Below are 25,508 nucleotides of genomic sequence, written 5' to 3'. Positions count from 1 at the left end.
AAGGTATACCTAATCAAACAGAACAAAGTAAAGCTAAGCAACAAAAAAACCAACAACAACCTCAACACTTTTCAACATCATCTCAACAATTAAAACCTCAACCACCAAAAATCATCAATAAAGTTGCATTATTTAGTCATTTAGAAACTAAAGAACAAAGAAATGAATTATCAATTTCTCAATCACAAGTTCAAAACTTAATACATCCAGCTATATTGTCCCTAACTTCCAAATATTCATCATATTCAATTGTTGGTTCAATTCCAAGATGTATTGCAATGTTGAAAGCTTTTAAAACTGTAATTTCAGAATATCAAACTCCAGAAGGTACAACATTAACAAGAAATTTAACAAATTATTTAGGTTATCAAATTGATTATTTGAAAACTTCAAGACCATTATCAGTCACCATGGGTAATGCAATTAGATGGTTAAAACAGGAAATTTCATTAATTTCTATAGATACTTCAGATATTGATGCTAAAAATGATCTTGTTGAAAAAATTGATATCTTCTTAAAGGAGAAAATTGAACTATCAGATAAATTAATCATCCAATCAGCTTCAAACCATATTCAAAATGGATCCACAGTTTTAACATTTGGTAATTCAAATGTTTTAAAAGAATTATTTTTATATAATGCTAAAGAATTACAAAAAAAATTCCGTGTTATAATAGTGGATTCAAGACCTTTATTCGAGGGTAAAAAATTGGCTAAGATCCTAACTTTAAATGGATTAAAAGTTCAATATGCCTTAATTAATTCAATAACTTCAATTTTCCAAGATGTTGATACAGTTTTCCTTGGTGCTCATGCAATGTTATCTAATGGGTTTTTATATTCAAGAGTTGGTGCAGCTTTGATTGCAATGACTGCTAAAAAGAGAAACATCCCAGTTCTTGTATGTTGTGAATCTATCAAGTTTTCTGATAGGGTTCAATTAGATTCTGTTACGTTGAATGAATTGGGTGATAATGATGATTTGATTGATTGTAATCAATTGAATCATGTTAAGAAATCAAGTGTTGCATTACAAAATTTTATAGAGACTCATGAAGATGAACAGAAACAAAAAGATCAACAACAACAACAAAAGAAGAATAATAAGAATGATAAAGAAAAAGAGAATTCAATTGTGCAAAATGAATTACCTTTGAAAGATTGGAAAAAGAGTTCATTTTTAAACATTTTGAATATCATGTATGATTTAACACCACCAGAGTATATTCAAAAAATTATTACAGAAGTTGGTGCATTACCTCCAAGTTCTGTTCCAGTTATTTTAAGAGAATATAAAGCAAGTTGATATAATGAAATTACAAAATTTTTTCTTTTGGCCAACTTACAAACTTGTAGGTAAAATAATGATAATTGGGGTCTTTTTTCTTTGTTGTATATAAATAAAAAAAATCTGGTATCGACTCTAACTAATTGTTCCTTATATATACAAAACCTCAATGTGCAGTTTTATTCTTCTCCTCTCCATGATGCAAACAAAGAGAAAAAAACCAAACCAAAAAAGCAAAAAAAAAAACACAAACAAACTATAATCCCCTAAGTACTCAATTGATTACCTTGATTTTTCTCCAATTCTAAATTCTTCACAAACTGTTCCAATTTTTCCCAACCTTTTTGTCTCTCTTCTTCTCTTTTCTGTGTATCATCTAAACTTTGTCTATACAAAACAGTACAATGATCATATAATATTGGGTTTGCCTCCATGAATATCTTCAATGCAGAATAAGCCAATGTGTGTATAGTTCTATTCCATGAACCTGAATTCATTAAGGCTTCTTCATCATCTGGAACTTGTTGTGCACTAATCTCATATAATGATGAGAAAATAATTGGTAATATAACTTCAGCATTCTCAGTAACCAAATTTAAAAAATATTCGTTATTGAAATAACACAACACTTTTTCAGAAACTTGAAAATGTGGTGATGATATACATTTTGATAATTGAACAAATAGTGGGACTTCAATCTTTATGAATTCTAAAGGTTCAATAACTTCAAAAATATCTTCAATTTCATTAAGAAACATAATCTCTTTTGTAGAATTAATCTTTGGCCAAAATCTTAATAATCCCATTATAACTTCTTCAGTTAATAAAGGATCTTTTTCTAAAAATTGCACAACACCATAAGCCAATTGAGGATGATATAAAGATAATGATTTAACTTTATGTAAAGGTAATAAAACCTTAACCAAGAACACTTTATGTTCTTCTTTTAAAGGTAATGCAAACCCATTAATAATTGAACCCAAGATTTCCAATAATTCAGCAATACCATTAAATCTTTCAGTTTCATAAACAAATGTTAAAAAAACATTATTTATAGATCTTCTTATAAAACTTCTTAAACTTAGAAATTTCCCATAGATACGATGTAATGTAGTTTTCAAACAATCACGTTCTCTTGGGTCTTCAGAATCAAACAATTCCAATAATCTTAGCACAAAATCATGATCAATATATTGTTTGGCCAAAGTATGATTAAAATCTGGACTTTCCACAAATCTTAGGAAAAATTCATAAACAACTTGCATATGAGGCCAAGCAATTTCATTAATTGGTTCATCTTCATCAGGATCATAAATATCACCAACTGGGTTAACAGGGGGAGGGATAGGTCTGAATAAATTTTTCTTAAACATTTCGACAACGTGTTGATACATTTCATCAGTATAAGTGAAACGATTTGTGGAAATGAATTCAATCAATTCTTGTAATGTGACTCTTTTAATTTCTTTACCTCTGATGTCAAATGACGGATCATTAAAATCAAATAATACATTACATTGATCAACCTTCATTAGGAATAACTCCAATCTTTTATCAGGTCGAACCTCGTCAAAGCTTGGTAGTTTGGAAATTTCAGTATATGAAGAAGGTTCAAATCTTGAACTATGATGACGTTGTGGAGATTTAATCAAATTTTCAACATCTGGTTCGATTTTAGTTGGTGTTGGTAATCTTTCAAAAGAATGCGAAGATCTTGATATTAAGATTTCTGAAGAATTCATTGCAGAATTTGGATCAAAATGTGGATGTTGAATTTGTGGAGGTGTTACATTTATATTGGGGATTGATGCAGAAGATGTAGGTGGTGGAGTGGCTTGATTTGAGAATTGAATTGCAGCATTTGATGAATTGGAAGTTGTTGTTTGTTGTTGTAATGGGGACCGATTTGATGTTGGTTGAGTTGGAGTTGCGGGACTTTGGGTATTATTATGATCAGGTTGTAATTTATCTTTTGATTTTTCCTTTTTAGGGGAAGTTGATGAAGATGATTTTGATGAGTTTTTCTTAGGAGAATCTTTTTGAGAGATTGAATTTCTTGGAGAACCACCAGAACTTGATAATGAAGAAGTTGAAGAATTATTTGAAGAAATTTTCAAATTGTTATTATTGCTATTATTGGAATTTGAAGAAGTTTTTTTATCATTTTTAGATTCTTCTTTTTCTTTATCCTTCTTTTTAGAAGATAATGACCCTTTCCTTGAGAGCTGTTTTGAATTGTTAGTAAGGTTTCTCAACATCATGTTCCCTTGACTACTTACCCTTTGCTTAAAACCTTTCATCATCTTGGGCAAAGGTTAATTGAGTAAATGAAATATGACTGATGATAGTGTCCACTTGTTATGATGTGAATCAATGAATGAATTTGATGTAGTTGTGTAAATGAAGCTAAATTGAATGCAATGGGGATACCAGATAATAGGAGAACAACACGAGAGATTGGGGGCACTGTGATTATATTCCGTCCACCTAAGATTGAATTGTGAGAATGTATGAGAGCTTTTATGATCTGAGCCTATGCTTTGTTGATGTTATTGATCCAAGCTTTTGTATGTTGTGTGTATGTGTTTTTGGATGTTATTTGCTGGAATTTGGTCAAGCTTTAGATTGGTTGTTGATGTTTTTGTTGATTTGGAAATGGGAAACTTGTTGATTTTCTGAATTTCGGAGAGACCGCTGAGCAGATTATTATGTCAGCAGAGTGAGGATTGGGAGTTGAGAGTTAATAGGGGAGATGTTGGGGGTTGAAGAGGAAGTTATGGTACTGGATGTGGTATTATGGGATTATAGTGGCTTAAAAGGCATTTCAATTGTTTCAATAGCACTTAAATCAATGCTTTTACGTGTCGAGGTGTTCTAATATTGCAATTCGCGAATGCCTTATATGGGGTGACCAGGTGTGAGTGAATGGGAGAGAGCTATTAGAAGTAATTAGTAGAGAGTATGTAGAATGTAGAGGATAGAGTATTGGTTGTATAATTGGCAATTGTTAGTCTGTATGTGCGTTATTGGCTGTTGTGGTTGAGTGAGTCTGAATATTCTAGCTGTCCAAAGTCTTCTCATTTTATTCTCTACTTGAAATTAGTATATACGTCAGGGACAGTAACGGTACTTTCAAGTCCTTAATTAAGCTCATGATACATTCTTAATGAATTGGCTGACTCCTTCAATTCATCATTCCGTATCATACTCCAGCTAGTACTTGATTATGATGAACTGACTTCTTTCTATGGGACATAATTAGCTGAAGGTACTTTCTTCACCACAATTGTGATAATTAGTATCACAACACCACAATTGAAACTCAACCAAAAGGATACACACTTCAATGAATCAACATCAATTACACCACTACGACACACTTAACATTAAACCAGTAATTGAGTAGTAATTAACCTTGTACCTATTAAAATTCACCACCAATTTACCCTCCCCTGTCACCTGTGCTGGCCCTTGCCAAAGTGTATTTTTAGTGGGAAAAACTTTTTGAAATCTTTTCAGAATTGTTCAGTTAATCAATTATTCAATTAATGACAATTAGACTGAACTAATCAACTAAGTACTAACTCATCCATTGACTAGGTAATAGTTAATCACTCCCTCTGCTCTTCTGGTAAGTTCTTCTCCATGAATACCCCCAGGATAAACCACACACTATTCCTTCTCCAAAGATGATTCTTCTCTGCAGACACCCAGCCACGGTTAACCAACCTGGCTGTCAACTTGATTGAGATAAGTACAAGAACCGCTACACTGAGGAACTATTAAGGAATTAATCATGGTTTACTGGCTATTTTAATTAATTAATTGACCCTATGCTAACCTCATCCAGAACACTTATTACTCTTTTCGGAAACTTCAACACAGGTTCGGGGCGCATTCGAGTCTCGAGAGTTTTCAAGATAAAGAGCAATTGGCTTCACGGGGAGAATACAAGTACATACAACATACACTAAATAAACACTATAACCACTATATAAAACACCTAATATCCAATCGTAGAACCCTTATTACCTCATTTCTATGTTCCCATTTGGAATTGCTGCCCGTTTCGTCTTTGTCACTTGAAATATCCAATCTGAAATTACCAACCAACAAGCATATAAATACCCACGCCTTTTCCCCCTTTCGCAAAAAAAACCAACATCCCTTAGTAACTACGTAATTATAGTACAACAACTATACACACAATGCACAGAACTTACTCTTTAAGAAATTCAAGAGCTCCAACTGCTTCCCAATTAGCTTCTCCTCCTCCACCTCCTTCAACCACCAAATCTGGTCGTTTCTTTGGTAAAGGTGGGTTAGTTTCATCTTTAAGACGTCAAACTGCTGGTCAATTTGGTCCTGAATTATCAAGAAAATTATCTCAATTGGTTAAAATTGAAAAAAACGTCTTGAGAGGTATCGAAGTTGTTGCTAATGAACGTCGTGAAGTTGCTAAACAATTGTCAATTTGGGGTGAAGATAATGATGATGACGTTTCTGATATCACTGATAAATTGGGAGTTTTAATTTATGAAATTGGTGAATTGGAAGATCAATTCATTGATAGATATGATCAATATAGATTAACTATCAAATCTATTCGTGATATCGAAGGTTCTGTTCAACCTTCAAGAGATCGTAAACAAAATATTACTGATAAAATTGCTTATTTGAAATATAAAGATCCTCAATCACCAAAAATTGTTGTTTTAGAACAAGAATTGGTTCGTGCTGAAGCTGAATCTTTAGTTGCTGAAGCTCAATTATCAAACATCACTAGAGAAAAATTGAAAACTGCATTTGCTTATAATTTTGATTCTTTAAGAGAACATTCTGAAAAATTGGCCTTAATTGCAGGTTATGGTAAAGCTTTATTAGAATTATTAGATGATGCTCCAGTTACTCCAGGTGAAACTAGACCAGCTTATGATGGTTACGAAGCTTCAAAACAAATCATTATCGATGCTGAAAATGCCTTGGCCTCATGGACTTTAGAAAATGCTGCTGTTAAACCAACACTAAGTATTAGAAGAGGTGATGAAGTTTATGATGATGAAGAAGATTTAGAAGGTGAAGAACAACATTTGGCTCAAACTGAACAAGATTGGGCTGAAGATGAACAACATCATCCAGTTGCTGCTTAAGCTCTTGTCAATTGAACATTTTATTTTGTTATTGTTTGAAAAGCGTTTGTACTTTTGGTTTTTTATCAAGTTTTTTTAATATTATAATTAATTTTGTACTTTTATGTTTATTTATAAGTTGTTGTAATCCTACATATATTATATATTCACACACTCTTGTATTAATATTTAGGTATTTTCAATACTTCAATGTTTATACCTCGTTTCAACAATATATTTGTTCCCTTATAATCATATTTCAACTGTGTCTTTTTATCCTCGGTTGAATCCTCCTCATCAGGAATCCTAACAACTTCACCTTCTTCAGGTATCCTCATTTCCTCATCCTCACCTTCTTGCAACAAACTAACCTCTTCCTGTTCCTCCCTCTGTTTAACCTCTCTAGGCTTCCTTATCAACAACTCCATCCCATTATACTCTTTCTTATCCACTTCACCAAACTTCATCATATTCCTAACCTCCATAACATCCCCCATCACCAAATTAACATACAATTCCCAACCATCCACATCTACCTTAAATTTCAACCTCTCTTTACCATCACCTTCATTCTTCATAATCAAACTCTCCGGGCTAGTCTCGAATAAAATCATACATAGTTCCGCTTGTAAACTCGCCACTAGTGACCTTATCTGTCTATTCGATAGGATTAACCTCGTGGTGCTTCTCAAACGGACTAATGCTCTATGGTTGACGGTTTGGGCTGATGATATCGCAGTTTCGAAATATTGTTGTTGCTGTTGTTGGATTATGGATTTCCTGTTGATGAATATTCGGAGTGGGATTGTGGTGTTTGGTGAGATTTTGATGAATGTTGTTCTTGGGGGTGGATGTTAGTTGTGGGATAGTGTGGTTATAAGGGTGTATACTTACATTGGTGCCATTGTTTGTTGAGGTTGATGTTGAAGTTTAAGAGGTTTGTGAAGATTACTTTTAATTATATGGTTAGGGGTTTGAGGCACTGGCCATTGTCTTTTTATATAGAGAGTGTACTTCCTGCCTCAATTGTGATATTATCATTAATCTAATCCCTTTATAAACTGAAGTGTAATATTGTTTCATGATCCTAGGTTACATATCTAAATAGTCTTTTCAGATAGTTCAAATGTGAAATCTGTCACCAGTGTAACATATCTACAAACCATTCATAACTTCCATTCATAACTTCATTCATATCACTTTATACAAGATAAACAAAACAAATCCAAACAAAATTGTAATACTGATCCATTTATTCCTACTCTTCAATTTTTTATGCTCAACAACTTTCATCATTTCACCAAACTCAATAGTTTTCCTTATATCGAAAAGTTTCCTCTTGTATTGATTCATCTTATCTCTTGAATTATTTATTTTCAATTCATATGATTCCAAGATTTTCAAAAAATCTATAAATTTCTTGGTTTCCGTTTCAAACGATTCATAATCTTGTTTGAAACTCTTGTATTTCTCATCTTCAATTATATTTATAATTTGTTTAACCCTATTTTTAATCTCCAATATATCTTGAGACACTGATTGGAAATCATCAATCTTATCCACAAACTCATCCTCATTCAATTCCACTTGTTCTTTAATCCTCTTCACAATAACCATCTCCAATTTTTCAATCTCCTCACCAATCTCAACAATATTCCCATTATTATGCTGTTCAACTTCAACATCCTTCTTATCAAACTCAAACTTATTCAAAACCAAATTACTCCTGCTTTCATTAGCAAAACTCGTTGTGGTGTTATTCCTTGTCAACACAGGCGTGTTCAACCTTGTTGAACTCGAGGGCGGTGTGCCTAATTGATCATAAAACTGATCAACTAATCTTTTTTTACCATTAGCTTTTTCATCATAAGATGCACTCTTGATATGTCTATACGAGTCCGAGCCAACAGGTGTTAGCTTGATGCTGGGTAGTATGGCAAACTGAGTATTATTGGACCTTGATGGAGTAGTTGTTTGTAATTCAGGTAGTTGTTTATGTTTTTGACTTGATGAGTCCTTTGAATGAGATTTGTAAAAAGGTGGGATTCTTTTGGATTTGGCAGAGTTTGTAAGCTCTGATTGGATAGGTGCGGATTTGGGTAGTGGTGGAGGGGTGTATTCTCGTTGTGTTGTCATTGATGTTGGATAGATAGTTCTGGTGTGTAAAAGAGAGATGTTGGTTTATCTTTGGATTTTACATGTATTCGCGAATTAGGCTGCAAAATTGGCCATGATCCAGTTTGGAGTATCTAACTAAATATTTATACTACCAAAGTTCAAATAGTTTGGGAGCAGAAGATGTTGACTGAATGTAACTTTAGGAATTAGGTGTATTTGAGAAGAACATGTGCAAAAAATAATCTCCAGCATTTCATTTGTTCAACGAAATTAGCGAGCACTTCTTAATATTTCCTGCCCGCGAACAGAAATTAGGAAGTGCTTGCAAAAATTGGGTTGGAAATTAAAGAGCTCTTCTTAAATACTCCCTTTTTAACGAGTACTTGCTACTAAAGCACCAAATTTGGGAAATACTGCCACTTTATGGCTCGAGATTAAGAAGCGCATATGTCGAGGTTGGGTAATGTTTGAGACGTCGTTAACGTCGTTTGTCATATTACAAATGTAATTTGTAATGATGTGTATGAGTTCTATAGCTGTGGAATTAAGCATGGATTCAATATAGTTATATTGAAGCTAGAGTTTGATTAACTTTGTTCCATTAGCACAATTAGATCATATATTTGGTACGTATTATAATATTGATGGCCGGATATTGGCGCTATTGCAAGTTATATTTGAAAGGCAAGCTAGCTAGCTGCAGACCGGACATTCTTTCTTAACACTAGCAGCAATTATAATACTGTCCCATATTGATTAATAAGTCTAGTGATATTACGCCATGAATCACTGGCAATGTCTAATGAAGCTCTTATTTTCCATGTTAATTAATAATATTATTAATGACGTTAAATATTAATTGTTTCAAAGTTCAAACTGCACTATACTAGTATTAGTTGTCACTAGCGGCGCCTGCCATGAGTTTTCGTTTCCATCAATGATCTTGCCTGAGATATATTAATTATATAATTATTGAACTATACATATTGACCATATTAGTTCGAAGCCAATTCACAGCTTGATAATCATGCTACGGTTAACGCACATTATAACGTACAGTAGATATACTTCAAATTACTAGACATATTGAGCTGTACAACTGGTACTACATAGTACTGTACTGTTTCAATATCAATTTCTAGAAAGAACGCCGTTAATGCAAAGCAGCTTTCCAACTTAATATTCGAGCAGTTAGTTCGAGTTATATCTTGAAATCTCAGGTACATAATTCGTATAATGATTAACCGCTACAATGGACCATGACTATATAATTTGTTCAGGTACAGTAGTAAATTCAAATGTACATGCTCCTCGTATTTTTCCGAGATGCTTTTTTTAGTGCGAAAATGATGTCTCAAATAATTACAATTGTACTGACCAGACAACATAAGAGACCCAAAAGGCAAACGAGATGCAACATACATTACACAATGCGCAGAAATGGATAGTGAACCAAGAAAGTATCAATTCAAGTAAATGTATTCAGGGAATTGGATGTAGTGAAGTCAATAGCTGGTCATAAAATATTATAGGCGCGCTAAGTACAGTCACTTTTATCAAGACAACTGCATCATGTCCAGAAAGAAGGAAGGAGCCAGTTCCTTTGTCTCCTGTAATGTCATATGCTTGCTGTCTGAAAGAATAGATGAGATTGCAAGATAAACAGGCACCTTTTTTCATCTGATAACTATTTGGAATTTGCCCGTGTTTGACTAGCAGCTTTGGAGGTACTCGACAAGCTAGTCAGAATTCAGTTCAGAGCTAAGCTCATCATAAGAATAAAGTAGTATTGAAAGTGACAGTAACAGGTATGGGGACATGTTTGAGTTAAATCTATTGTGTTTCGACTAGTCATGGATATTTTTTGACCACAACGAAGCAGTGTACTTCACAGGAACAGAGCAAGCTAGCCATCGACATTGAATTTCTACACAGTGCTTTTGGAAAAAGTATTGGAATAACGAGACAGGATTGTCCTGCAAGCTGATATAAAACAAAAACATTAGTCTAGCATCTATTTTAAAGCCGAATTAATGCCGTTTGAAATATCTTTCTTTTATCTTTGGCGTTGCTGTACTTTTAAAGTAGCTACGTGAGATCATGGTACTGCTAAAGTAAAATTTCTTAATTATTAATTACTCAAATATGATCGCATAGAGTAGCTCACAAATAAGCTTCTAGTTTTTCTTGAACTTGATCAATTGGAGTAGATGATTCTATTGAGCCATCTTTGAACCCATTAATCAAAACAGTTGGTGTAACATGAATACCATTTTGTCTTCCAACTTTTGTGAAATACTTCAAATCATTAGTGGCTTTATTACCACTATTACTATGATGGTCTTCAGATTTCTTAATCACTAAACTTTTCAAGAACTTTGATTTATCAACAGTGGTTGAAAAATGTGGAGCAACTGCCAATTCATAAATTTTTTCATAAATCTCATTTCTACTTAAATGAGCAGTAGCAGTATCATAAAATTCTTCAATCAATTCAAATAAAACATAGCTGAATTTTAAAAAGTTTGAAGGATCCAATTGAGCAAATACTAAACTAGCTTCATGTAATAAATTGGAAGTTGGATGCCAAACTTGAACATAGTTTCTAAAGATAAATTGAAATTTACCCTTGTACTTGGTTTCTAATAATGGGAATAAGTTATCATACCAATTTTTGTAAAGTTTGCCACTGAATGGACAAGCATAATCTAAGTACACTTCAATTGTGTTTGGTGGGATACCATTTGACACTGTTGATATATCAACTTGTGGAGTTGAATGGGAGACATAAAACTTTGGAGTTAATGACATGCTTTTTGTGTTGAAAGGATGTTGAAAGTTATAACGTTGATTCCAATCGAATGACAATGGATAAAGTCAATGAATTGTGAATGGTATTGGTCGCTTTTATAGATTTTTATGAATTGTATTACAAATTGTCAACATGATTATATGGTCTTTGCTGTGCGGACTTTGACCATGCCCACGCTCCCTTATTCAAGCCACATTATACGGTCACGTGAAAGTCATGTGACTAGCTCAAAAGCTGACCCAGCAGCCTGCGTTTGCGTTTACGGGAGCTCGTCAAAAAGATGAGAAGTAGACAGTGGGCGCAGGCGGAAACAAATTGTTGAGTCTTGACCCTGTGAATTATTTTCTTGGTTATGGAGTCTGGCGTTTGGAACTTTGGAAAAGACGGAGAGGTGTTTTAAACTAGATCTTTTATCTTGGATCTGATGTGATTCAAGTAATATAGCGACTCACAAAGATGAGAGTGTGTGACACGTATTATGGTGGATGTGGTGATTCAAATGTTGACTAACTTTTCTGATAATCTTCGAATGCTGTCTGTTCATGAGTTCATCAGATCCAAAGCATCGACGGCCCGCGGGCACTACCTTCTCGAAGGGCACCAATACAATTTGTGTCGTGTTTTCCCAATCAATTACATGACATGTTAGCGTTCAGAAGTTATTAATATGCCGGCTCAAATTTAGATTAATTGAGATCTAGACGTCACCTATATTACAAAGAGATACTTTGCGACGGATAATGGTACACTCTATGTGCTAGTTATGTAGGATAATTTACTGGAGCGTGCAAGTGTTAGATCTATGTCATAATAACAGTTACAAATTAATTTTCTTTTGGATTGTTTTGGTGTCTTTAGGCGACACTATCTGAGTACATATCAAGGAACAGGCCGGTATAAGATTCGAGATTTGAAAAAGGGACCTGGCTAGTACGGGGAAGAGTTACTAATTACACACATCAAGAAAATAAAACAAAATCTGGTTGCTAGATGAGATGTCTAGCCAGCTGATACTATTAATGAAGTATCTAGGTTCTACATAGCCATAAACCAACATCAGCACATGTGGTTGTATCATGAGAAGTGTAATGTCATCATTGTAAAGCTCACGATGGAAGTTATCGAATCATTCAAACTAGTCTTAGTCGACATGTACTCAGCACTGGGGAAGTTCACCATCGAGCCATCGTTAAAATTTGGTCTTCCCATCGACTAAAACCAAGTGTAGTTAGACATAACGTTGTGTTGTAGCACCGTCTAACGGTATAAGACACGGGGTTTTCTTGATACACACCTGGATCTTGCCTCCACGAAAAACATACAACGGAGTGTACTACTGAATATTTTCAGCCCCAGAGTACTAATTATGATAGAGCGACACGCCTAAATCGATACTCAATTGAAGCTCTAAACCAGATGCGTATATCCCGAAACTTCTTTAGAAAAACAACAATGTTTTGTTTATTTCCCATGGTTTTAACGTCCTTCTATTTTGGAATCTATCTCCCACACATCTTTGTTACAGTAGTTACAAAAAAATGCTAAAAAGCTTGCATGACGGGTAACCCAGAGACACTAAGTTTGGTGTTTTAAATTGCATTGCATGGCATCACTTCGAATGACATTGCAAGTCAACTCTTAAGTTTTTACCATACTTAAAGTTCTGCTACGAAAAAAAAAGTCAACAGATTGATATGCATGTTTAAGAAAACCTTTTTATAGTTTTCAGTTTTTTGTTGTTTGGTGGTTGAGGAAGGAAAGAAAGAACTGGGTTGAAGAGAAACGATTGGAGTCTGTCTACGAAGTTGTACGACTTGGACTCAATTCCCTCCAAAGAGCCGTGGAAAGATAGTATGGAAGAGGTGTGGGAAGAAAGGCTTCCGTTTGAGCTTTTACCATGGTTATCATCAACATATAGTAGCTCGGATCACCAATGCGATACAAGAGGTCGCAGGCGTCTACTAAATTGATTTGTTGATCTGTAAAGGTCGACAGGGTTTTAGCAGCTCAGTTATGTGTATTATGTGTAGCGTGTACCCTGTACTGGAATGTGATTTATATTTAGTTTTGGTACTCTGGCTATATAAGCTGTACTTCTATCAACATTTTTGCGGAATGGGTCTTTCAAAGAGCTACAATTTTGCAGCCTGTTTTGGCTGATATCATGAACGAGAGAGTCAATCCATGCCCGAGTAAACCCACGAAGACGCCAAAGGCAAATACGAAATGGCAGTACACTTACACAATGGCTGTCGATGATGAATTGTTGTTTAATCGGGGCTATATCAAAGCTCTCAAGTTTGCACCGAAAGTACATGAAGACAAATTGTAATTAGTGCGTGCTGGGAAAGGCATTTTCGAGGATGTCCAACAAACACTCTTTTTGCAACGGACTTTCCTGAACCAGTTCATAATAGCTGACGACGTAATAATATGTTGCTTGATGCTTCCCTGACTCGCTTTGTAAAAATGTTCACAAGAAGAAGCTGTTAGCTGCCAATCATGTCAGTCTGCGCTGCCCATATGTAAGGCCCTCTTTGTGGCATAATATATCCAGCTTCTGCTCGAGTATTTAAAAAAGTGATGATCCTGTCTAATTTTCATATCACATGATCAAGCATATTTAAAAAAAAAGATCCATATAAAGCATAGTTTCCTTTCAAAAATTTTCATCCAAGTTATAGTACTCGAGAAGACTGGGAACATCAGATTACCAAACGCACCGTACTGATCATCAACATCATCCTATTAATTATCCAGTAGTTCTACAGGTTGTTTATATTTTTAGTGCCCACAGATTTCGCATTCAAGATCCACATACCAGCAGTTTGATATATCACCACATATATATATTGACCCAGTCATCCTTCAATTCCATCATTTTATCATCCAATTTTATGAGCATTGTTGTTTAAGTGCTACATAGAAAGTCATTTTCATAAATATAAAGCTTCATATTAGGAGCTTCTAAGTATGGTCATATTCAATGGTTAATCAAAAATTCAAAGCACAATCATTCCATGGGTTCAATAGTGACCAACCCAACTATCAATATAACCAACAACAGCAGCAACAACAAGTACAACAGCCTATTTACCAACAACCTCATTATCAAGTACCGTCACAACCTATGCATTACAACAATACAACTGGAGATCGTTCACAAATTGATTCATTCCAAAGACATATATCCTTACCAAATTATCCAGGAGTCTCATATCCTAGACTAGTTAGAGCCAGTTCATTAACTAATGATCAATTGGAACAGAATGTTAGTGGAAGTAACATTATCAATCAAAGTGGTCCTGGTGGTTCAAATGTTGAACAAAATAAATTTTTGAATGTTAAAGTAACCTGTGAATTTCAAGGTGATATAAACTCAATGACAATGAATTGGACCTCTACAGAGATTGAAAACTCAAGAAGATTAGTATTGGTAACATTCAGACAAAATTTCAACCATTTAACATTGAATTTTAAACCAATTGACCAAAATGATTACATTCCTGGTACACCTGTTATTTCATGTATTTATTGGGCTGAAGCTAACAAGTTTTATGTTACATCTGTGGATCTGATTACATTACTGGAATATTTAGTTAATGCTAAGTTCCCAGTTGAAGAAAAGAATAGGATTAGAAGGAATTTACAAAGTTTGAAGCCTTTGACTATATCTAAATCAAATCCAAAGTTTTATCAATTCTTTCAATTGATTATGAATTTCCAAAATCCTAAACCAAGACATATTGAAAAAGATGTCAAAGTGTTGCTATGGTCTTCTTTAAAAGACTCTTTACAAAAAGTTCTGTCCAAATATACAATTGACCCAACTATTGAACATAATGCATCATCAAGCTTCACTGGCGGAACCACAGGAACTGACACTTCAGGTTCAACTACTTCAACATTACCAACATCAAATTCATCACTTTCTACAACAACAGGCCATCAAAGTTCATCTTCAAAAGATCTTGGTCAATTTGCATTACCACAAGTTCAAGAATCATCAACTTCACAAAATTTTATGCCACAATATTTCCCTTATCAAAATTTACCACCACCACCTCCTATAGGATCTCATATTTCCCCATCACCTCATCAACAACAACAACAACAACATCAGCAACAACAACAACAGTACCAACTTCAACCAATGCCATTTCCTACTCATCCTATGTATCAACTACCAAATCTTAATTATCAAGACCATTATGAAAATTTACCACCAGTTCAACAACAACATCAACAACTGATATCTCCAAATTCACAAGTTCATCAATCACCAATGAGTGGATCAAGTACTAGTGGTCAACTACAATCTGGAGGGGCTTCAGGATCTCAACAACAATTACCAACACCACAAAACAATTATAATATGTATTATTATCAATAGATCTATGAATTAAGATGCTTACCCATGTATAGTATTATGAAAGAAAAGAGCAAATTTTAATGAAAGCTCAGTAATGATATGCAAATTTTCAATTCGTAGGCGATTAACGATTTGGTACTCTTGAATACAACGGTTGGTGTGTTGGGTCCTGTCAACCAAGGTACAAATGGTTAGACTGTTCGAATTAGTTAATCAGGGATTAAAATTCAGTTCTATCACCGATGAAGCTATTAGATTTCAGAACTCAGAGCTACAAATTGCAATCTCTTCAATACGCTCTTTCCAATTCTCGAGCTTTACTTCATGATATCTTCTTGAGAGCGCAATCGGGATCAACTTGCTCTTTATCCTTTACGCCTTGCGCAAAAGCTAGACGTTTTGAAGACGTTAACGGCTAGCGGAGGAAGTTAAATTTATGGGCTCTAAAGACCGTGTCCGTCGTGCTCCACGAAATTCTCGTGGGAGGATGTCCAAGTTCAGAACTAGAGTAGAAGAGATCAGCTTTTGGTGTAGTTGTCTAATAGTGTGATAGTAGCATAGAGTGACTTGTAAGGTCAAGTCAGATTTACGTCAGTGTTGAAAGGTTGTCTAGTTTTCAGCTTGTTCCAGGTAAAATAGGCTACTTTTCACAAGCTTTCTAGCTGGCGTAATTGAAAAGTATTGGAGGAAGAAGTATAATTAATTAGTTCAACTCAGTGTACTTGGCAGCTATCTTTTGGAGTCCCTACTCTGTACTACGCCTGCTTACTCTTGGCCAAGGGGTTCTGAACCTTCTGATGAGCTCAGTTGTAGTGGTTGGAGATTGCATCTATTAACATTGAATGAAGCATTAATGACCACAATTTCAAATAGCATTCTCTAATACCTTCCAACTTCAACTTGTACATCATTTTGTACTATTTGTAGCCAGTTGTTCTCTCTTTTACTCCACTTAAATTGCTGAATCGCCTGGATAAACTAGGTACGCCTGCTCCGAAGCCGTTGCTTCTCTAGGCTAAGCTCATCCTGTCATGGAAAATTAGATCATGATAAATTACGTACCAAGTTCCAACCAGTGCCCATGAATTCAGTTCTACAAAGTACACTGCACAAGATGGTATGTATCTTGGAGCTTGAATAAGCTGACGGGTCTATCTGGTAGAACCTCCCTCCTATTCTTTGTTTCGAGACGGAACTAGGTTTTAATCGACATGCTGAACCTCTTAAAAAATTGAAACAATAGGTGTATTTCAGCACCTTCCATCTGAAATTCTAGAAGCCTTTCTATTTTTATTTATGACACAGCTAGCATACACACAAGACTACGTCGATTAAGAAGTTAGAACCCTTGAGGATTTCAAAGTTCGACAGTATTGATGAGTTTTAGCAATCAAGCATGACTGAAATGTACAACAACCTTCAAGCTCGATCTTGTAACTTGATCGGTCTCTTCAAGGTTTCCAAAAGGGATCAGCTTTTCATCTTGGGAATCGAGATCTCTGGTAACCAATACTCGACGAATGTGTCAAAGTCTTTTCAGCTATCATAAACAGACAACTAACGTCTCGGTGAAGAGTAACAAAGCTTTCATGAAACCTTCAAGTTATAACATTAATGACTAAAAAAAGGCACTTGCACTCTTATTTACATTAATCAGCGTTTAGATGTACTGATTATTCACTCGTTAACGTCTGTCGCTAATACTTAATATTGAGTTGGGACGTCACTACTACTAGTACCAGAGTCATAGGGTGAACCACCAGAACCGGCACTATAAAATTACACCACGTTAGCTGCTGTGTTCGACCGCGTTTCGATACACGAGCAGCGTACCAGCGATTAGATGAAACTAACCTTTGATCTGGCTTCAAGTTTCAACTGATCTGAAAGCTTCTTTGGCCAGCTTTTAGGCCTCCTAGCAGTTGTTTTAGACAATACCGGTGACCTCAAGTCAAATGACAGGTTTCCTTAAATTAGCTGGAATAAAATCTTTGACGCCTAAATTAATTGAATCTACTAGTACAGTATTGAAAGTTCAAACAAGTGAAGTCATTTTCTCTTCTAGCAACCTTCACCTGCGATATTTACTGTATTGATATCTTCTGGCTTGAGCCTTCAGTAAATCAACCGTGGGAACAAAGACGCAACCTGGTGTTGCAATATGTGGCTACTCCTGACTCCTGTCCAAGAAGAACTCTGTGTACAATTGATACGAGACAAAGGTACAGCTCACCACATCCAATGATGATTACAGTTTTGAATAGAGTATTAGAATTTAGCTTTTCAGTACAACCTTGTGTTGTTGTAGAAGATTAAAAGTTTTCTTGACTTTTTCTCTGGGGATGTCGCACATAACTTTATTGTTGATCTGTACTTTAAGTTTCAATTACCAGTCTATGGAAGATTGACTTGTCGATTTTTGATTGAACCGGTACACTCCTTTCATCATGAGCTAGCTCATAAAGCAACGGGTATTTGAACACCCCTGTAACCACTGTTTTATTTCAGACAACTGTTCCCTATGAATCTGTGATGCTTGCATGATTTGTATGCTTTTTCATGTTGTTTGAGGTTAATTTGTATAAAAATAAACTGTCCAAAGAATAACGTAACGTATGAGTGAGAATATGCTGAATAATCAGAACGAATATCATGTGAATATCTGTATTTATTATTTCTTCTATTTACGTTCAATTTTTTCAACAGTCTCTTTAAATGATGGTGTACTTTCAAATGTGACTTTACCATCCTTAACAGTAACATAACTCAAATAATCTTGAGATGATTTATTCAATTGTTGTTCAGTTATTTCTATTTCATTATCTCTTCTTGGGAACTCAAATTTGGTGGAAACATTACTAGTTAAAATCAAACTTCTTGGGCCTCTAACTTTGACGAAATCATCTTTAGCTATTAATCCAACTAAATATCTCAAAGTTTTACCAATCCCATGATAAGTATTCCAAAATAAATCTTTCAATTCATTTTCACTCTTTCCTGCAACAACTTCTTGACTCTCTTTTTGAACTTCATGATTACTTAAAGCAACTGCATCACAACAACTACCCAATTCATCACCATTGACACTTATACCAACAACACCATTCTTTCTAACAATAATTTCTTCTTTTTCTCCAAGATTTACCGTATAAATTTCCCCATGATTTTGTAAATAAACATCACCACGACCTGAAATGTGCAAATAGCCCAGTTTCAACAATGAGCTTAATCCAGACCCCCATGGTATTTTGTGTAATGAAACATTTAGTGCAACGCCCGAATAACTAATCAAGGCATCCTTAGGGAAAATTGCCCAATCTATTAATCCATCCAATCTTAATTTATTGTTATTTTGACCAGCTAGTAAGATTTCTGAAGGTATTATACTTTCAAATTTACGATATTTCAAATAAAACCCACCATATAATAATGATCCCAATGGATTGTTATATTGAGTCTTTGAGGAAATCTTGGAAAGTGATTCTGTCTTTATACTAAGGATCTTGTTATGATGAATATGAATCGGCTGAGAAGGTTGAAGAGGGATTATTGATGATTTTGTGATTTGTGGGATGATTCTTTGGGTAGGCTGAGCATTGAGAAGAGGTAATTGAGGTTTCATTTTGTAGGTTGAATATGGATTTGTTGATATGCTTTGATAGTACTAGGTCTCGAGAAATTGTGTGTTGATGTTTTTTTTTTCACGCTTTATTACTGGATGTTATGTAATCAATAGGTCAGAAGAATTTAAAAGATTAATCAATTACATCAATTTAATCATTCATAGTGAGAGCCTTTTAAAGGTATTCTCTAGGGTATTTCTGTTATTCATCGCTTTTTAATATTACACCAACTCTTTACAATTCTACTCCATTCCCATTTAAACCAGAGAAAAACACCTTGTGTCATGTCATTTCATTATAATAATACCCAACTAATGTACAAAATATAACCTATTCATTCTTCATTTCTTTTCCTCTTCTTCCCACTATTTGCACTAGCAACAGGTGTACTTTCATTACTCTCATCATCATCTTCTTCACTCTTCTTTTGTAGATGTCTTACAAAAGTATGACTACTCAGACTGAATATTCTATCATCATCTGTGAAGACCAGCTTTTTCTTGTTGATGTTACTTGCATTCAACTTGCTCAAACTTTCAAACCCTCTAACGATATTGGAGTTGTTGGACTCTGATAAATATGTTGTTTCCTTTTGAAATATATCCTCCTCTATCTGTGTTATTTGTTTGTCCAGTGACTTCTTCTTCAAAATGGCTTGTTGAAGCTGTTTCTTCAGCTTTTCATATTCTTTGAGATTATCAGTGGCCATTGTTAATTTATCCAAACGATCAAGGTTCCTGTTGATGTTGATGTTTTCAGTTACGTTCGCCAAAATAATTTGTTTTTCCCATGGTCTCGCGAATTTCTTGAAAAAAAGCTTTGGGAATTGGCGTTTTCGAAAACTTGATCAAAACAATAATCAGAGAAAACAACAAGTTTTAAACAATCATCTATCCAAACGTTTCCGCTTTTGAGATCATGACATCCACACCAGACATAACATCAGTTGTGATAGAGAACGGCTCACACACCACAAGAGCTGGCTTTTCCACAGAGACATTACCTTCATTAATCTTCCCAACCGTGTATTCTCAAGATCCAAACACTTCAAAATATCAATTTGATGATAATATCCAACAGGATAGTGAAACATTTACAATTGTTAATGAAGGAATAGTATACAACTGGGATGCATTGGAACAAAACTGGGCACAAATTTTCGAAAATTTACAAGTTGATCCAAAAGAATTCCCATTAGTTATAACTGAAGAACTATGGAATAACAAAAAAAATAGATTAAAGTTATCTGAAATTGCTTTTGAAAAATTCAATGTTCCAGTGTTCACAATTTTGAAATCACCAATCGCTATCACTTATGGTTTAGGAAGATCAACTTCCCTAGTTATTGATATTGGTAGCTCAAAGACTAGTATCACACCGATCGTGGATGGTACAATCTTGTATAAAGGTGCTGTTCATTCAAAATTTGCAGGTGATTTCTTGAATCTACACATTTTAAAGTATTTGGAAACTAAGACAGGGTTTGATTATGTTAAAGGTACAGAATCTTTCAAGACTTTCCAAATAAACAATATCTTGAATGATTTTAAATCAACCATAATTTCAGTTTCAAATTACCCAATTGTTAATGCAAGTGCTGATTTTTCGATAGGTGCTAAATCATATCAATTACCTGATGGTAAATCCATTGAAATAGGTAAGGAACAAGTCTTATTAGCTGAACCTCTATTCCATCCATTATCTTATCAATTACCAGGCGTTGAATTATCTAAAGAATCACTAGGATTGACAGAATTAATCCTCAGTGCATTGAAGAAGTTGGATGTTACACAAGATATTTATACAAGTTTATTAAACAATATTGTCTTGACTGGTGGTACTTCATTATTACCAGGTTTGGAAAACAGATTGATAAGTGATCTATCAAGATTCTTGACAACTTTCAACATTCAAAGTTTCTCGAATCCAAATCTAATTGAAAGAAATAATGCCGTTTGGATTGGTGCTGGTGTTCTTGCCTCCATGAATAGCTTTGAGAACCACTACATCACCAACCAGGAATACAAAGAACATGGTGAATCTGTGGTTAATGAGAAATTTAAATAAATTGTGTACTATATGTTAAAAGTAAAGTGTATTCAAAATCGTAGTGTTTGAAGCCCCGGCCACTTTTTTTTTTTTTTTTTGAGTCAAAGGAAAAAAATTGAATTGAACGATAAGTTGGAAAAAAAAATCATTCACAATTGATCTATTTTGAAGCTTTATGATCATTAAGAGGCTCTTTAGTAATTTGATAAAGAGAACCATGTCTACAGATCCAAAAACCGATGTCTTGGCTACAGCACAAGCTGCTGCTTCAGGTGCTGCTAAAGCTGCCACTAAACCTTCCAAAAAGGAATCAAAATTACAATTTCAATTGAAAGTTCCAAAAGGTACAAAGGATTGGGCTGATAAAGATATGGTTATTAGAGAAGCCGTTTTCGATTCCCTATCTAAATTGTTCAAACGTCACGGTGCTGTTACTATTGATACCCCAGTTTTCGAATTGCGTGAAATTTTAGCTGGTAAATATGGTGAAGATTCAAAATTAATTTATAATTTAGAAGATCAAGGTGGTGAATTGACTTCATTACGTTATGATTTAACTGTCCCATTCGCAAGATATGTTGCTATGAACAACATTCAAAATATCAAAAGATATCATATCGCTAAAGTTTATCGTCGTGATCAACCTGCAATGACTAAAGGTCGTATGAGAGAATTCTATCAATGTGATATCGATTTCGCAGGTTCTTACGATTTAATGGTTCCAGATGCTGAAATCTTGGCTATTGTTGTTGAAGGTTTAACTGGGTTGGGTATTCATGATTTCAAAGTTAAAATAAATCATAGAAAGATATTGGATGGTCTTTTCCAAGTTTGTGGTGTTAAAGATGAAGATATTAGAAAAGTTTCAAGTGCAGTTGATAAACTAGATAAAAACCCATGGGAAGCTGTTAAAAAGGAAATGACGGATGAAAAAAATCAACCAGAAGAAGTTGCTGATAAAATTGGTGAATATGTTAAATTAAACGGTTCATTAAGTGAAGTTTTAGAAATCTTGAGTCAAAAAGAAGAATTATTGGCAAACCCAATTGCTAAACAAGGTATTGATGAAATGACCACTCTATTAACATATGTTCAAGCATTTGAATTAGAAAAACACTTATCATTTGATTTATCATTAGCTAGAGGTTTAGATTATTATACTGGTTTAATTTATGAAGCTGTTACTCAAGGTTCTGCGCCACCTTCTAATGCTTCAGAATTGAAGAAAAACAAAAAATCTGATGATGAAGATGCTTCAGAATATGTTGGTATCGGTTCAATTGCAGCTGGTGGTAGATATGATAATTTAGTTAATATGTTTGCTACTGCTAATGGTAAAAAAAATCAATCAATTCCATGTGTTGGTATTTCATTTGGTGTTGAAAGAATTTTTTCATTAATCAAACTACGTGAAGCTCAAAACAAACAAATAAACATCAAACCAACAGCCACTCAAGTGTTTATCATGGCCTTTGGTGGTGGTCCAGATTGGAAAGGTTATTTACCAGAACGTATGAAGATTGCTAAACAATTATGGAGTGCAGGTATTGAATCTGAATATGTTTATAAAGCTAAGGCTAATCCAAGAAAACAATTTGAATCTGCTGAAAAATCAGGTGCTCCAGTTGCTGTTATCTTGGGTAAAGAAGAATATTTGGAAGGTAAATTAAGAGTTAAAAGATTGGGTCCAGAATTTGCTAATGATGATGGTGAAGTTATTCCAATTGAAGATGTTGTCTCTAAAGTTCAAGAAAAATTAACAGAAGCTCGTGGTGTTGAAGGTGTTGATGAAGTTACTCGTTTACTTAAAGGTTTATAGATGAAAATTAAGTATTTTGTACAAAGGTTAAACAACATCGTAGAATTCGTAAATATATTATATAAAAGAGGATCACCAATGGCCAGTTTGTTCTTCACCACCATCAACCCAGGATCCTGCTAAGCCTAACTTAGCCTTCTTATTCACATGTTCTGTTTCATCATCTTCAATCTCCATTTTACTTGTATATCTACTATTCAAAACACCAGCTGACAAGATTTTTTTACCCCATTTACCAGCAGCTAAATCACCAGTCTCATCTCTGCATTGTTTGAGGAATGGAATCAAAGAAGTACCACCAGTACCCTTTTGTTCAGTCTTTTCTGCAGTTTTGGAGATACCTGATCTCAAAGTGTTCGAAGAACCAGCCTTCTTGTATAATTTCGCTTGTAAAATAATATATCTTGTAACAATTTGGATATGTTTATCTCTAAAAGCTTTGAGCATTGCTAAACAAGCATCATAAGAAAGTGTTAATTCAGGGTCTTGGACCTCAGCGACATAATCTCTGATATTAGCAACTTGTGCAAGATGATTTAAAAAACGTTGATGAGGACCTGGCATATAAGTTTTCATTTCATTCATAAAATTATTTTGGCCAGATAATGAAGATATTGATTTCGAAGAAGACGAATCCTTCTTTTCACCAGTTGGATAATGTTCAATCCCCAACATTATATCCAAAGTTTGGATCAATGAAGATTGTGCATTTGAGCCACCGGCATAACTTCTATAATGACCTTCATCTCCATATTTCAACCCATTTGGTAAACCAGCATCTTTCATATTCTTCCAACCAGCTAAATATGGTCTAATTCTATAATAGAAAGTATGAGGATCACACATTTCCTCCATTCTCATCAAAACTGATCCCAATCTATCAATAGATTCAGCCAATTTTTGTAAACTGTCTATGACTTTCTCCTTATTGTTTTCTCTAATGGCCTTAATGGCATCCAATCCATCAGTTATACAATGTGCACCTTTATATTCAAAATAGACACTGACAAGGTAAAACCAACTTTCATCGATTGATCCGGTATATGTGTTTATAGTGGTCAAATTGTCTAAATCAAATTCTTCATCTTCACCCATATCTAAAATTGGTTTAAAATTCCATAAAATCAAGCCAGAATAAGTAGCAACAGGTGGTAGTTCCAAAATTTTGGAAACTTCAAGTAATGGTTCCGCCAAAGGTTTTGGTAAAGTATCTGTTGGAACATCAACATTCCATACATAAGCATGTGTCAAAAAGCTTAAAACTGAATAAGCTCTTCTCAACTCTTTTTTATCACCTTTAATCTGATCTATGCTTAAAACTGGTAATTTTTCCACCAACTTTCTTATTCTTTTGGTCAATATTAACGAAGGTAAAACCTCAACTAATGATTCCCATGGTTTGTAATATTCGGATGTCAATCTTGTGAGAGGCAGTTCTTCTGGTAAAAACCCAGTCTTTGGGGAGACGTCGTAGTCTTTAAGGTTAGGCAGCCCAATCATCTTCACTTCCAAAATATGTTCCTTGGAAAGCTAACAGTTTAGTACCGTATCAAGTGAGTTTCTCTTTGTTATTCAAACAATTTGTAATAAATTTTTAGAACCATCAGGCAAGAAAGGATTAAAAAAAAAAAAAAACAACCGATCACACAATTTTTGACGTTTGAGGGAGAAATCGGTAGCGAGCACATTTTTAGTGATGGTGTCAGGTATTACATAACCAGAATAACCAATTATGCACAATTCATCAATACTCAACATTTCACATCAACTATAAGAAGAATCAAGAATCCACTAATTGTAACATTATATGTATATTAAGAGAACATCGGAATTACCTTATATACACACAGTAGAGGATATTCTGTCAGGTTAAAACCACGAATAAAATAAAACAAGTGATCATTAAATCAACATCAACTAGAAACAATGGCTGTCACAAGAAACTCCAATAGAAGAAACACCTCTTCAACCTCTTCAACCTCTTCAACCTCTTCAACAACTAGAGTAACCAAAACCAGAAAACCAGCCAGAAAAACCAAGGCTAATCCTCGTGTTACAGCAATTGAAAACAATATTTCTGCATCACATGCTGCATCAACATCTGAAAACACACCAAACTCAACCACTTCAGAAGAAAATTTTTCAACAAATGGTGTTCAACAAGCTGCATTATCTGCACAAAATGAAAATTTTTCTAGTTCAACTGAAACGGACCATGAGACAAATGGGTCAAATCAAAATCGCACTTTTTTCCCACCACCTGGATTACCTCAACCAAATTCAGCACCATTGTTTCC

The 25,508-nt window shown here is 34.5% G+C and overlaps 13 protein-coding genes across 13 annotated transcripts; 6 read left to right on the top strand and 7 right to left on the bottom strand.

Annotated features, from left to right (window-relative positions):
- Positions 1-191: 191 nt before the first annotated feature.
- GCD2 (translation initiation factor eIF2B subunit delta) lies at positions 192-1,301 on the top strand (the record flags this gene model as incomplete). Its single annotated transcript, XM_019180872.1, has 1 exon — positions 192-1,301. A coding segment is annotated over one exon (1,110 nt), but the record flags the coding sequence as incomplete, so codon positions are not given.
- A 287-nt stretch (positions 1,302-1,588) lies between these two features.
- Positions 1,589-3,010, bottom strand: RTS1 (protein phosphatase 2A regulatory subunit RTS1; the record flags this gene model as incomplete). The annotated part of the gene is made up of 1 exon (XM_019180552.1): positions 1,589-3,010. A coding segment is annotated over one exon (1,422 nt), but the record flags the coding sequence as incomplete, so codon positions are not given.
- A 2,487-nt stretch (positions 3,011-5,497) lies between these two features.
- Positions 5,498-6,439, top strand: PIL1 (lipid-binding protein PIL1; the record flags this gene model as incomplete). The annotated part of the gene is made up of 1 exon (XM_019185587.1): positions 5,498-6,439. One exon carries the CDS (start codon positions 5,498-5,500, stop codon positions 6,437-6,439), a length of 942 nt encoding a protein of 313 aa, XP_019038851.1.
- Positions 6,440-6,600: 161 nt separating this feature from the next.
- Positions 6,601-7,323, bottom strand: SAW1 (DNA-binding protein SAW1; the record flags this gene model as incomplete). Its single annotated transcript, XM_019183334.1, has 2 exons — positions 6,601-7,258; positions 7,313-7,323. 2 exons carry the CDS (start codon positions 7,321-7,323, stop codon positions 6,601-6,603), a joined length of 669 nt encoding a protein of 222 aa, XP_019038850.1.
- A 286-nt stretch (positions 7,324-7,609) lies between these two features.
- Positions 7,610-8,554, bottom strand: WICANDRAFT_78279 (uncharacterized protein; the record flags this gene model as incomplete). Its single annotated transcript, XM_019184695.1, has 1 exon — positions 7,610-8,554. One exon carries the CDS (start codon positions 8,552-8,554, stop codon positions 7,610-7,612), a length of 945 nt encoding a protein of 314 aa, XP_019038849.1.
- A 2,160-nt stretch (positions 8,555-10,714) lies between these two features.
- On the bottom strand, positions 10,715-11,272 carry WICANDRAFT_19493 (DsbA family protein; the record flags this gene model as incomplete). The annotated part of the gene is made up of 1 exon (XM_019180827.1): positions 10,715-11,272. A coding segment is annotated over one exon (558 nt), but the record flags the coding sequence as incomplete, so codon positions are not given.
- Positions 11,273-14,736: 3,464 nt separating this feature from the next.
- On the top strand, positions 14,737-15,165 carry WICANDRAFT_30827 (uncharacterized protein; the record flags this gene model as incomplete). The annotated part of the gene is made up of 1 exon (XM_019181768.1): positions 14,737-15,165. A coding segment is annotated over one exon (429 nt), but the record flags the coding sequence as incomplete, so codon positions are not given.
- Positions 15,166-18,400: 3,235 nt separating this feature from the next.
- WICANDRAFT_78276 (uncharacterized protein) lies at positions 18,401-19,342 on the bottom strand (the record flags this gene model as incomplete). Its single annotated transcript, XM_019184694.1, has 1 exon — positions 18,401-19,342. The coding sequence occupies one exon, from the start codon at positions 19,340-19,342 to the stop codon at positions 18,401-18,403; it is 942 nt and encodes a 313-aa protein (XP_019038846.1).
- Positions 19,343-19,677: 335 nt separating this feature from the next.
- EAF6 (Eaf6p) lies at positions 19,678-20,052 on the bottom strand (the record flags this gene model as incomplete). Its single annotated transcript, XM_019184693.1, has 1 exon — positions 19,678-20,052. One exon carries the CDS (start codon positions 20,050-20,052, stop codon positions 19,678-19,680), a length of 375 nt encoding a protein of 124 aa, XP_019038845.1.
- A 209-nt stretch (positions 20,053-20,261) lies between these two features.
- On the top strand, positions 20,262-21,410 carry ARP7 (Arp7p; the record flags this gene model as incomplete). Its single annotated transcript, XM_019181815.1, has 1 exon — positions 20,262-21,410. One exon carries the CDS (start codon positions 20,262-20,264, stop codon positions 21,408-21,410), a length of 1,149 nt encoding a protein of 382 aa, XP_019038844.1.
- A 199-nt stretch (positions 21,411-21,609) lies between these two features.
- On the top strand, positions 21,610-23,211 carry HTS1 (histidine--tRNA ligase; the record flags this gene model as incomplete). The annotated part of the gene is made up of 1 exon (XM_019181825.1): positions 21,610-23,211. The coding sequence occupies one exon, from the start codon at positions 21,610-21,612 to the stop codon at positions 23,209-23,211; it is 1,602 nt and encodes a 533-aa protein (XP_019038843.1).
- On the bottom strand, positions 23,205-24,916 carry BNA2 (dioxygenase BNA2). Its single transcript, XM_019186291.1, has one exon. It carries the CDS (start codon positions 24,709-24,711, stop codon positions 23,284-23,286), a length of 1,428 nt encoding a protein of 475 aa, XP_019038842.1. The 5' UTR covers positions 24,712-24,916; the 3' UTR covers positions 23,205-23,283.
- Positions 24,917-25,137: 221 nt separating this feature from the next.
- On the top strand, positions 25,138-25,502 carry WICANDRAFT_62220 (uncharacterized protein; the record flags this gene model as incomplete). Its single annotated transcript, XM_019183333.1, has 1 exon — positions 25,138-25,502. A coding segment is annotated over one exon (365 nt), but the record flags the coding sequence as incomplete, so codon positions are not given.
- Between the last annotated feature and the right edge of the window lie 6 nt (positions 25,503-25,508).

The sequence above is a fragment of the Wickerhamomyces anomalus genome (genome assembly GCF_001661255.1).
Source record: "Wickerhamomyces anomalus NRRL Y-366-8 unplaced genomic scaffold WICANscaffold_3, whole genome shotgun sequence".
Classification (NCBI taxonomy): Eukaryota; Fungi; Ascomycota; class Saccharomycetes; order Phaffomycetales; family Wickerhamomycetaceae; genus Hansenula; species Hansenula anomala.
This window is presented reverse-complemented; position numbering and strand designations above follow the sequence as displayed.

Coding starts and splice junctions, on each gene's coding strand:
- BNA2 (XM_019186291.1), bottom strand. CDS start 24,711: ATGATTGGGCTGCCTAACCTTAAAGACTACGACGTCTCCCCAAAGACT.